Below are 12,841 nucleotides of genomic sequence, written 5' to 3' on the forward strand. Positions count from 1 at the left end.
AGTTCCGTAGTTTTGAGGTAAGGCACACCACGTCTTCCCTTTTGATTTTTTACTCCTTGCAGGACCCGTAGTACTGGTATACATAGTACCTAGTACCCGCTGTAGACTATTAAATCGCTACAGAAGTATTTTTGGTCCTATACTATTCTGATTTCCTAGGGGAAAACGGAAGATAAAGTTACTTACTCTTTTAACCATTACATTACTAGAATGAGATGTCAGGGTATATGCCAGTGATAAAATCATGTCTGCTGCCACACTTACATGCTGAGCCCCGTAGTCTCGAAGGCTCCCTCGGCGAGAATATACGGAGATCCAGGCATATATAAGGGGCCATACCCAAGAGAAATGCAATTGGAGCTTTAAGCTTTAAATTAACTTTTCGGAGAGAGTGTAAGACAAATATTCTCGAAACGGAAACGGTGTTGCCTAATCCGGTGACAAGAGATAAAAACACATTGCTGGACAATCTCAGAGCATATATTGTGAGATGGGATTTGTCACCACCAAATTATCTTAGGATAGTGGCGGTTATAAATATGTATAACATCGATACGGTACATCCAAGCCGTGTGTTTTAAGAATAAGTTGTGAAAATGCAAAAGGTGAATAGTTATGACCAAATTTTAAAAAAGAAACGTAGATGTTGGAATGAAAGGTTGTAGAAAACCAAAACAAGATAATCATGACGGCGCGCGCAAAAATGCATCCAGTTCATCATCTAGCTCTTGCTGAGTTTTCTTTGGACGCTCCCCTAAACGTTGACCTCGCGACTGCTTGCCGGTATGTTTACCCTCCCTCTCTCGTTCCCTTCGTCTGTGACTACGGCGTCTTTCTCTGTCTCCTGACAAATCATTCGATGCTCCATAGATACGAATCTCGCCACGCCGACGATCACCCTTTGTTGAATCAGAGGTGCCGGGTCCCCATTCCAATTTTTCGGTCGTTTGTGGTTGTAGCCTGTCGCTCAGACTCTCCAATGTTTTAGGATCGAGGGTGTCATATTCGTTTCTGTCTCCAACTCCTCGCCGGCCCCGACCGCGGCGACGTAAAGGTATTGTCAGTCGCGTAGCTAAGGTAGGACTTTCCTCATCTTCGTCAAATCCGGATTTGTGAACACGAATGAGAGAAGTGCGCTCGAGCAATGTTCGCCCGTCACCACTTATGTAGTCTGACCGCATTTTTGAAGTATCTTTGAGAATGTAGTCTGAACGCATCTTCGACGGAGGAGATGGCGGTAAATCCTCAACTTCGATAGATTCAGAGTCCATCTCTCCCTGCCTCTCGTCATTGCTGTTGTCTTCGGCCAGGAACCTATCAAGTTCGTCATCTAACTCTGCCCGCCGAGCGTCGTCATCCCGGTAGTCATCGTGTCTTCTTCGTTTTGGTGGTGGTAAATCGCGCCCATTGAACAGCTCTTTTCCAGCCATAGACCCATGCCGCTTGTAAAACTTACTTTCTCTCATCGCATTCTTTTTCTTCACGTCATCGCGCTTTGCCCAGCGCATTCGTATGGGTCCTTTGAGACCCTGGCCCTGACCAAGCGTCTCGTTGATGCGCTCTTCGGGAGGCCACAAAACAACAGGCAATGGTCGGGCAGTTGTACAGTCATCTTCTTCGGGCTCTTCCGAGGCTGACTTTTGCAACCGGGTGAAGGCTTCGAGAGCTTCTCTGCGAGATTTGAAGACAAGGACACAGGTATTGTCGTCGACCCATTCGAGACCCATGGGGTGAGCATCAAAGTGTGTTGCATATGCGAAGATACGCGCAGTCGGGAGATGCTCTATTGGCGAGCCGCGCAGGAGGAGCGCGTTGGTGCGGTACACAGGGTCTGAGTGATGAAAGGTTAGATTATTTTAGATATTCTGAATAAGTTTAACGTGCCTTGGTCCATGTCCTCGTCCATATCCGCCTGTTCCTCCTCATCGTCATCGTGTTTCCTCTTTGAAAGACCAGAAGTAATAGAAAAAAGCCAACCAGCTCGGAAATTAGGATCCTGCTTTTCACGTACTGTCCCCGAAGAGACATAAGAGGGCTACCAGCGCACCTTGCCATTGACGGGCCTGTTGGTCGCTGATGATTCTGATAGTAGGTACACCTTGCTTCTGCTGATGCGGTTCGCCAATGAGGAAGCGGCAATCTCAGCTTCTGTCGGTAGTTGTGCCTCATAAGCGACATCCTCATCATATGAAAGGGTAGAAATATCTTGGGGAGGGATTCCGTCAGGAGTATTGTCCATGATTGCAGAATTCAAAAAAGAAAAGGTATGTTGTAGAATGTGGTTTATGACAACTCTATACGACAGGGCCTGGCCCACAAGAGAGTCATGATTATATAATCATCAGTTCAGCCAATTGCAACCTCGTTTCACAATTTGACTTTATTCCTTCTTTATTCTTTCCCTTCACTTTATTACCAAATGTCAGACGCAGGAGAACCGTCAAATGAGCCCGTCGTAAACAAGAACAAGGCTCACAGGAAAGATAAACGTATTTGACTTTTATCAGTTTCTTGTAGGCTGCTAATCACCCAAATTTGTGTAGCTTGGGACACCGAGGATATTGACCAGTGAGTTCCTTTAGAAATTATCAAATTTCCAACATTTTAATGTTTTTCATTACAGCGTAAGCATTCTTTTTTAATATGCTACTTCTTATGTCTCTTATTCTGCGTGTTCATTAGTGGAAAATCGACCCATTCCTACCTACAGACAACAAGGCTGGGCCTTTCAGAGAGGAATCGTCTTTTGCTACTCTCTTCCCAAAATACCGTGAAAAATATCTACGCGAAGTATGGAGTGCTGTAACAAAAGCTCTAGAAGCCCATGTATGCCCTTTCCTTAATTGACCTGAACGATTTGACCTTGACTATTCAACTAGGGTATTGCATGTACGCTTGATCTTGTCCACGGTTCAATGTCGGTCAGGACTACACGCAAAACATTCGACCCTTATATGATTTTGAAAGCACGAGATATGATCAAGCTCATGGCGCGTGGTGTGGCAATCAACCAAGCAGTCAAAGTTCTACAAGACGATATGGCTTGTGATATTATAAAAATCGGAAACTTGGTGCGGAATAAAGAAAGATTTGTGAAGCGAAGGCAGAGAATCATTGGACCGGATGGAAGTACTCTGAAGGTGCGTTGCAAAGCCTTCTTTGCGCGTCATTTTGGTCATCAAACCTCGGCAGGCCATTGAACTTCTTACAAATTGCTATGTCCTTGTGCAAGGAAATACCGTCAGTGTGATGGGCCCGTTCAAAGCACTCAAAGAAGTCCGGAGAATAGTTCTCGATTGCATGAAAAATATACACCCTATCTACAGAATCAAGGTAAGACGACATTGCTTTGTGCCATTACTTTTCCTAACTTTCCCAAACAGGAACTTATGATCCGTCGTGAACTAGCAAAAGATCCCAAACTCGCTGGAGAATCATGGGATCGCTTCCTACCTCAGTTCCGCAAACGTCATCTGAAGACTTCAGAAAAGACTGCCAAGAAGAACGAGAAACTTGAGGCAAAGGTGGAGGCTCGTAAAGCTGCTGGGATCGAGACCACCGCCGAAGAGCTGGCGAGGGCGCAAGCCAAAAAGAAAGTATATACCCCTTTCCCTCCAGCACAATTACCAAGAAAGGTCAGAATTTTTCAATTGGGCATATTCAGTTTTGTATCTGATTTTCTATTCGTACTTCGTACCCACACATTTAGGTCGATCTTCAACTCGAATCAGGGGAATACTTCCTCAAGCAGTCAGAAAAAGAGGCACGGGAAATAGCGAAGAGAAAGCAACAAGTAAGTAAATATATTATTTTCACCCAAATTTGTCTGATGAAAACAACGTTCTTAGCAAGCGGAAACCACCGAAAAAAGGCGTGCAGAACGTGCAGAAGCCTTTATTGCACCTGCCGAAACAACAGAGCCAACCGTTGAAGAAAAGAGGCGGCACAAGAAGCGAGCAGCTATGGAGATGGAAATGGACGATGAAGAACCTGAAGGGATCGAAAAGTCCAAAAAGCGGAAAAAGAGAAAAGAAAAGAAGGTTGATGAAGAAAGTTGATGAGCCACTGGGGTATGGTTGTGTTTTTATCTTTGTAACATTACATACAGGGTACACGGCATTGGATTATGCAAACTTGATCTCACCTGCTTCATGCTCGCCGCAGAGTAGAACAAATTGACATGTCTTCATGAAGCTCGACAACTAACAGTGAATTCGTTTTGTTGTTACCCAGAACTAAAAAACCACAATTGAATAAAAATTTTACATTCAAATAATCTGCAATCTGAACAGATATTAGAACTTCTTCGGACCAAAGTGATATACTTGAATACCGCCGAGATCGCTTATTTATGTGTTTGATGAGACATACCGTAATCTTGATAGGTGCGTACCTACTTGAACACAGTACAAGTTTCTCTGTTACCCTTCGAAGCCGTCATTCAAAATGCCCGATGAAAAGGAAACTTTGGCAGATTCTTCAACTGCCAATACTACTACCGCATCAGTACCAGCATCACAAGATGCGCCTCCAGCCTACGAGAGCCTCAATCTTGCAGCTTCAAATAGTAACATCGGTCAAGACACCTGGAGGCGCGGGAGCTCTCTTACTCAACAACCTATCAGCCTTCCGACTGCTCCCAATAATGTAACCACACCAACACCATTCCGACCCCCGTCATCGACGCAGAGGGGCCACACACGAACGCTTAGCTCATCTTCTACAAAGTCCACAACCAGCCTAAAGACGAAGAAGAGCTGGTTCAACTTCAAATCGTCGTCTTCATCTACACAGTCATCGTCGCGAACTATCGGAGAAGTAAGATCTACGGTGTGTGGGCTGGTACGCAATCTTGTCGTGGGCCCGCAGGAACAACAATTCAGTGCAGACTCCCTCTCCCCTGCTGCCCAAGGCATCCTGCAGAGTTGTGCCGAGGCATGCACGACGCATTCCATGTCACTCTCCACGATCCTGCAGGAGAAGTTCGTGGAGAGTCATTCTCCACTTTACTGGGCTATCGTGAAACGACCGGTAAGGCCACACAATAGCAGGAGTACGGCGCAGACCACTGTAAGCCTTCTCGATCGAGAAGAAGTGGAAGAGTCTGATGGAGGAACAGAACCATCCGACTTGTTAGGAGCCTTGTTATCGCATGCAAAACCACTAGAGGCCAGTACCATTGCCGAGATGAGGTTAGCATGCCTGGCGACGTCGGACCAAAAGACTTTCCAACGGCTTCACCTAGCCATCCCAGAGTTCTCTTCTATTCCGGGGGCTGATCAGATTTTGTTGGGCGCCAGACATCCTACAGACTTTATCACAGTTGAAATTGGAGATGGCACTGAGGGAGCATTTACTGCAACTATGCAGATACCTCAATTTCACAAAAGGATGATGGTTTCTCGCGAAATTGGGCTTGAATTCGTTGCGCGCAGTACGTTCTCGATCTCGTGTCAGATGAAATGATCAATTTACGATATGTTTTCATCCAGATAGGCTGTGGCGCTTCTCGTTCCTAATAACACCCGATAATGTATGGTATGGGCCTCCTCCTGGGACCTGGTGTGTGTCGATATCACTACAGGAGCCTAGTCCTCCTACGTGGCTAGATGCACATCTAGTCATTGACACGACCACCATTGGCCATGTATCAGACGAAGCATCCACAGCGCTTCGTGTAAAATCCAAACAGATGATGGAAGCGCCGCGTAACGGTCTTCCCGCTACGCAAACAGTTGTTTCACTGGATGAGAACCCTGCATTCACCAGTCTCCAATATTCGTAAGTTATAATTCTGCTTTAATTTGGTATCAATGTTGGTATGCTGACCCTTGCGTGCAGGGGGAGCTCATATATCCCCGACGACGAGATTTTGAGAGTAAAGCTACGAGCCAAGCTACGAAAGCCTGCCCAGGACATCGATTAATAATGTGCATTTTTTCGTTGCATAGAGGAGAGTTGGTGATGTGGGCAAGCGGGAATTGCATATCTATGTTACTTTATGATTCACAGGGACGTTTATTCATTGAATCTTTGGTATTTATCTGCGCAACTAGGCTTCAGTTGCACCACTACTGAATGCATATAAGTTTACAGGGTATATCGGAATCAAGGCAGATATATGCCAAATAAAACTACGCGTTTAAAGTACCTCCATGATGTTTAAATATTCACCGCGCAAGAACTGATTGTCATTGATTCCTTTTTTTAACCGAATCAGAATGTTCATATTTATGACTGCTTTGAACGGACTCGATGGTGGATATTCGATTTGTGTTTATTCGATTTTACAACAATAACGTGGAGAAATATATGACACTCCTTGTTGGACATGCTTCTCAGCAGTGCGCCGCTACTTCCGTAAAACTTTCAGCATCAAGGGACTATGACGTGCCAAAACTCGGCTGCCTAAGATTACCTTTTAATCACCGAAATGGGACGCAAATCCCAAGCCTCAAGGGTGCGTGATCTGTCTACTAAGTACCAAATCATCAGCTTCTGCTATACTATAGAGCAGGGAGATGTTGAGAAATACTTGGGGAATTGTTTATTAGGTCCATGCCGCGGAAAGTTGCCGCTCCGCATCTAGTATTTGCACCGCTTGTGTCTGGACTACAGTACTTCAAAAATACCGGCGGGAGTACACCGAGGAAATCTAAACAGGACCGACAAGGCACGCGGGAGCTTCTTTTCAAAAACTCCACTTTCGCCTCTGGAAACCTGGATCCTTATTCCAAATGGAGGTTTTTGTATATGTTGCTTCTTTTGCTGGCTTTATCCTGAGTCTAAACATATCTCTATCTCGGAGGATACAGTGGTGCTTTAGAATATCATCATCATCCCGATTCCGAGGGGAAGCAAGTAGAATCATACTCCCTGCTTCATGAAAAATGACTGATGCCAGATACTACATATATAACTTACTCACAATTTTAATGGTCAACACATCAATACATCAAGGGTTCTTCTTGTGCCGGAAACATTTAATTGCCTAGATGCGTAAAATTTCCATACTAGTATTGAAACTGCATCGACGAGGATGCTTAATCCCTGTCTCAGAATCTATTACGTCCGTACATCATGGAGATTGCCTTCGATAATGACAAGGGTAAAAAAATCATCCCGCCTTTTCAAATAACCTAAACACCACATGCCTATGCTCACACCCTTGGTGGAACCGTCTCCCAAACCCTACATTCATATCCTTAGTTCCCTCAGAAAACCCCGAGACCTTTTTCAAGTTGTCTATAAAGAGAAGGCCAGTACTAGGACCGCGGCCAGTATTCCCCCACCAAAGCCATCTCACATTTGCCACAGAATCTTTGCTCAGACACAAGAGAAATGGCAGTCATAGTTTTTAATACTGAGACCTGCTGTCATGCTCACTTGTGGATATGAACGACAGCAAATGTCCAAACAAGATTATTTAGATACGATGAACACGTTTCGGCGCACCTATGCTGGAAACTGGGCGCGTATATTCGACCACTTAGAAGATATATAAAAGGCTGACACCGTAAATTGACTGCAGATGATATTGTATTGCTGAGGTCTGGTATGTGGTAGACCCCAGCATCAATACAAACTGCGTCAATGTTGGTCAGATATAGTCGGTCTATATGTTCTGCCTTATGCACTTCTTCTCACTGACGAGCCAATTGCAGAATGACCACGCAACAGTTCTGAACGTTTTATCGATGACCTCGGACGCTGTCCTTTCCGCAAAAACTCGGAGGCCGCGCGTTTTCCACTGAGTACCGTTTACTAACGACGACCTCTTATCGTTGCTCTTCACTGTTATGTCTATCAAGGTGATAGATGTGGTGGTGGCTACTCAGTATGTCGATGGTTCATATCAAGCGGTTCCGAGGATATCTCCAACTCTACAACCTCCCCAGGAGCACCGGATACAATGCTAAGATCCCATGGAGATGCATCCACATCTGCGCAATCTCATAGCAATCCTGGCTAGTGAACCCCGAGCTTGGGCTTTTAATCGGTGGATTTCGGACGATTGGGCAACCCTGAACATCTTGTACTCTTGGTAGGCCAGGAGAGACGCATCGCTTTCGGCGTTCTCACTATGACACAGTGGTGAGACGTCTTGACCATGAATGTCCTGCCGTTGACGTGAGACACCAAGCCTAGTGGTGGGCCTTTTCATCATGTTTCGCAGCAAAGGCGTAGGTAGCTCAGTGGGAAGCTCGTCATCAAAACCATAGACATGAATTGACTGGCGCAGGTACTGTGATTGCTACCTCATTTCCTAAGCTAGGGGAGTTATGGGAAATATTACTAGTTGTGTGAGTTGCATGGTCTTTCCCGTTGTAGTGACCATAAAAATTTTACGTGGCCGACCGTGTCGGACTGTTGTCGAAGAGATCGATGGGAGTTCGCACTTCATAGTGGATCGAGTATGCGGGTTGCCTTTGAACAAACCAAATTTAAGATGGAAGGTATGATTTGTGAATCTTGTGACGGCCTGGGAGGTACGCCAGAATCAAAGTGGCGAAATCCATGAGAAAAGACCAGACTCTGCTAATTCCTTAGCCCTCTTTGCAGCTTCCTCCTCCCGGCGGATTTTCGCCCTCGCATTTTCTTCTTCTTTGCGCTTCCTCCGGAGGGCTTGCTTTTCGTGTCTTTCAGAAATATCGTGTGCAACTTCTTCGACCTCGTGTTGAGTTAGTAATTGGAGCTTCGCCTTCTTTACGGTGCTTTGAAGATAGACCTTGAGGATTCCATTATTGAAGTCTCGCTCTCGCCACTCAATGCCGACATCGATCACTTTATTTACTGCCTCATCTGCCTTCGCTATCATCGCCGGGTATGGCGGGTTGCGAACCCGGGGCTTGGGGTTGAAAACTATTGTCATGCGCACATCGCCTTTCAAGAGCTCGTCGCGAATCTTTCCAACTTTCATGTCGAAATCAGCTCCAGCAGTGTGCCATGACATGTGTGCTTCCTTAATAACAAGCTGTCTCTTGCTTCCTACTGCCTTCTTCTGCGCCTTGGATTCGAGCTTCCTGGCCAGGTCTTCAGCATATGTGAATTTGCGTACGATAGGAGGATCGTGTGCAATGAGACGCAGAACGTGAGTGTTTAAATCCATAGACTCCAGTATTTTAGAAAGCTTCTGCGCGTGATGTAAGGTTCCATCGGCGTCTTTGAGCTGGACAACGTCGTAAGGGATTTGGTTGTTCTTGGGGTGAGCGCGGTTCGCTACGCTGATGTTTCGGATAGAAGTTGACCACAGGGAGGTGTACACGAGTTTTGGAAGTTTACGTGCATCTGAAGGGCGCAGCAAAGCTGCAGCTGCCTTTCTGAAAGCGATAAACGTACTCATCTGGAGTGGTGGATGAGTTTCAAATGTGTGTTGTAGTTGGCCAACTAACAACTGAAAACGGAACCATTTCCTTTTAAACAATCGTGGGAATAAATACGCGTTGACCTATCAGTACTTCTTGAAAACTCGATGATTGTATCTCCCGGGCACGGAGTCGTCGCTGGCAGGGTCTGAATCTCCTTTGGATAGGCAACCTCCCTTTGTTACCCCATCTTGGTCTCAACCATACCTCTGTGGCATCTCTTGTAGCTATTATTTAATTGGCCAGCCATAAAGTTGAGCTGACTCGATATCGGATACTATATGTCTCAACTATGGTGACTCTTCTGGAAATTCTCTGTCATAGCAATCTATCTTCTGCTTTGTTTTAGACGAGGTAGTGCCTGGCTTTAGAGCAGAGATGCATGCAAATTAACCAGAATGTTCTTCCCTGTTTTTCCACGAACTTGGCCACGTGTTGCAAACAAACCGCAGCTGGTGCATTACTTGACTGGACGAGGGAAAGTGTTCTTTAGATAGTTACAAAGCAAAGTAAAAAGATACCCAGAGCAATGCAACAGACATTCCAAACATTAATCCACTATCGGCTGACTTGATCCCCGAGGAGACGTTCGCATCCGTAGGTGAAGCAGATGAGCTGGTGGTACTACTGGTGGTTGATGGAATGGCAGTGACGGTGACCTGCGAAAAGGAAGAAGTGGGCAGTGTTGATGTTGGAGTCACTGTAGTCTGCTGAATTGCAGAAGTAGGATTGGGTGAAGCGGAATTTTTTGTAGCCGTTTGCGGGAGGGATAACTGGGACTGTGTAGATGGTCTCCTGCTGACAGAGGATAGACCTCTGTTTGGGTTCTGTCCCGGGAACGTAAGCTTCGGCAAAGCAATCCCAACGGAGGCACAATCATTAATCAAAGCTGCAGATAATAGAGTTGATAAGTAAGAGCATTTCTTAGAGAGCGGGGAACATGCCATCAATAAGCTGTTGGGGTTCGCTAAAGTTCGTCTCGTTGTCCAAGTTCTCCAGACAATTAAAGCAGTTAAAATAGGACATTTCGAATGAGGCTGAACAACATGTGTTGATTGGGCAACTCTATGAGGAGGACAGCGACATATCATATTAGGTTATACCTTGATGTGTTCAAAACAATGTACAACATACATTCAAAGCAAGAATTGGGGTTACGGTGTTGCAATCGGATGCGCATTGCGGAGGAACATCAGGGATGCCACCAGGAGCTTGCCTCTTGTTGTGGTGCGAAATGACTATTCTCCTCGTGAACAAAGAGAGTACATTCCTGGTCTCTACTAATCCTGCTGCCTCGGAGATGTTGACCGTCGCTATTAATCCTGCAAGGATAAACATATGGAAAAGAAATCCTAGACGGAGCATTGCTATTCAAGAAATACAGGTGCAAGAGACGAGTGTTGATTAAAAAGGAGCAGAGGGGCTTATGTGGGGAGGCTATTTCTTGTTCATTCCCAGGAATCCAGATGAATCATGCGACACGTACGCAAGAAGTCAAGAACCGACGCAAGGTTGACAGAATTCACTAGAAGCATGATACGGACGAGAATTGGTGTTCACTAAGGTCTCTGTTGAACGATGTAGTTGGATGTGGACTTGGATCCGTTTCAAAGTCAACTACAAGGTTGCCAAGCCACACAGTCGCTCGGGTTAGGGTCAAAGTTACTGAGGAGGGAATGGGACCATCATTGCTCAGCACTACCAGCTTCATTCAAACGCTCTCTGCATAGTTCTGAACATCAAGAGGAAATGGTTAGAGACCCTTTCTGAGGCTTCGATGGATGTCAACGAACACAAGAAATGGATGCAAGAAGCTATGGCGATGGTATGTCCTTCAACGTGCATCCATTTGGCGCATTGCATTAATCTTCAGTAACCAGGCAGAAGAGGCACTGGAGGCTGGAGAGGTGCCAGTTGGTTGCGTCTTTGTAAGAGATGGTGCAATCATAGCTAAAGCCAGGAATCGCACGAACGAACTACGCAATGTACGATCCACAACTTATGATTATACGCACCTTCAATCTGAGATTGTGTAAGGCAACAAGACATGCAGAACTAGAGGCTATCGATAGCATTCTTTCCGACAAAAACCTCACCCCAGAAATAAAGCAATACCCACTATCTGCGACAAAACTCTACGTTACGGTCGAGCCCTGCATCATGTGCGCCTCCGCTCTGAGGCAAATGGGAATCAAAGAAGTGTATTACGGGTGTGCCAATGATAGATTCGGGGGATGTGGTAGTGTCTTGGGTGTCAATGAAAAGTCAGTTTAGTTTTCGATTTTGACAAGTACTGCCACGGTAATCGCTAACGGACTCACAGACTTCCTCATCCTTTTCATCCCGGTTATTCTGCCCAGGGTGGGTTTTGTCGCGAAGAAGCCATCATGGTTTTGCGTCGGTTCTATATCACGGAGAATGTCAATGGTATTTTCACACAAAGTTCAGAAATAATGTTGTCCATTACACTCATCCCCTCGATTCCAGCTCCCATCCCAAAATCCAAAGCTAATCGCGTCCTCAAAACCGAAATTGTTCCTGTCACACTGCCGCATTAGTGTCTTCATCAAACGGCAAACTGTGATTTGACTCCCTCTTACCCTTGAAGCGTGTTTCCTTATCCGTTCAAACAATGGGAATCTGCAGTCGGCTTGGGACAGCTTCGCAGAAAATACCGATCCGTGACATTGAACGCAATATCATGGGAAACCCCAGCAAGACGTATTTCGAACTGTCGAGGAAAGTTTAAGTTGTGTGTGACCAGCAACAAAACCCAGTGGAATAAACCACTGGCTTGTATGACCTTTTGTAAGCATGGTCCACTGACCATAAGATCACATCCTATATCTGTGCCTGGTATCGACGCTGAACGCTGAATACCACCCCAAACAAGTCTGTCACCTCACCTTTAGTCCAGCGAGGTAAGCTGATGTGGGGTGAGATATCGCATGGAGCGCTGCTGGCGTGCACAAACTTTTCTTACTTGGTTGCTCTCTATATCTGTTGTTCCTTTTTATCTCCTTATGGCGTATGTACTGAGGTTTCCTATTTCAAGCATACTGTGTGTATCGGCGGAATTTCGCAGCGCAGACAACGATTCATCAATGACGGCCCCCATCCAGACATAGATTCTGGGCTTTCTCCGCAAAGTCGTGGGTTTCAGGCGAATATTCCTATCCAGGAGAATCATGGGCAATGTTATAACGTTCTAGCTAAGTATGTCATTATCGAGCATACCCCGTCTTTGAATATCAACACCCGATGATATAACTTCCCCGGCAGCGCAACTGAGAATATAACAAGATATAACACTGGTTTAGTTCAGGACTACGCTTGTGTGGCAATTATGCCACGAGCGGATCTGAAGTTTATCGAGACTAAGTCGATACTATACCTTTGTGTATAATTCCTCATGTACGCCTAAGCTCATATTTTTTCTTAAACAGCAATTCTGGTCTTATCTGGAACTAGGAGAA

General features: G+C 45.6%; 5 protein-coding genes across 5 annotated transcripts; 3 read left to right on the plus strand and 2 right to left on the minus strand.

Annotated features, from left to right (window-relative positions):
* Positions 1-683: 683 nt before the first annotated feature.
* Positions 684-2,239, minus strand: JR316_0005095 (uncharacterized protein; the record flags this gene model as incomplete). Its single annotated transcript, XM_047890859.1, has 3 exons — positions 684-1,831; positions 1,881-2,010; positions 2,048-2,239. 3 exons carry the CDS (start codon positions 2,237-2,239, stop codon positions 684-686), a joined length of 1,470 nt encoding a protein of 489 aa, XP_047750620.1.
* A 180-nt stretch (positions 2,240-2,419) lies between these two features.
* JR316_0005096 (KRR1 small subunit processome component) lies at positions 2,420-4,058 on the plus strand (the record flags this gene model as incomplete). The annotated part of the gene is made up of 8 exons (XM_047890860.1): positions 2,420-2,489; positions 2,544-2,568; positions 2,733-2,826; positions 2,880-3,140; positions 3,193-3,333; positions 3,384-3,635; positions 3,710-3,793; positions 3,849-4,058. The coding sequence occupies 8 exons, from the start codon at positions 2,420-2,422 to the stop codon at positions 4,056-4,058; spliced, it is 1,137 nt and encodes a 378-aa protein (XP_047750621.1).
* A 388-nt stretch (positions 4,059-4,446) lies between these two features.
* On the plus strand, positions 4,447-5,926 carry JR316_0005097 (uncharacterized protein; the record flags this gene model as incomplete). The annotated part of the gene is made up of 3 exons (XM_047890861.1): positions 4,447-5,434; positions 5,493-5,781; positions 5,842-5,926. 3 exons carry the CDS (start codon positions 4,447-4,449, stop codon positions 5,924-5,926), a joined length of 1,362 nt encoding a protein of 453 aa, XP_047750622.1.
* Positions 5,927-8,500: 2,574 nt separating this feature from the next.
* JR316_0005098 (uncharacterized protein) lies at positions 8,501-9,343 on the minus strand (the record flags this gene model as incomplete). Its single annotated transcript, XM_047890862.1, has 1 exon — positions 8,501-9,343. One exon carries the CDS (start codon positions 9,341-9,343, stop codon positions 8,501-8,503), a length of 843 nt encoding a protein of 280 aa, XP_047750623.1.
* Positions 9,344-11,142: 1,799 nt separating this feature from the next.
* Positions 11,143-11,923, plus strand: JR316_0005099 (tRNA-specific adenosine deaminase TAD2; the record flags this gene model as incomplete). The annotated part of the gene is made up of 4 exons (XM_047890863.1): positions 11,143-11,190; positions 11,246-11,350; positions 11,403-11,629; positions 11,689-11,923. 4 exons carry the CDS (start codon positions 11,143-11,145, stop codon positions 11,921-11,923), a joined length of 615 nt encoding a protein of 204 aa, XP_047750624.1.
* Between the last annotated feature and the right edge of the window lie 918 nt (positions 11,924-12,841).

The sequence above is a fragment of the Psilocybe cubensis genome, chromosome 4, assembly GCF_017499595.1.
Source record: "Psilocybe cubensis strain MGC-MH-2018 chromosome 4, whole genome shotgun sequence".
Taxonomy (NCBI): Eukaryota; Fungi; Basidiomycota; class Agaricomycetes; order Agaricales; family Agrocybaceae; genus Psilocybe; species Psilocybe cubensis.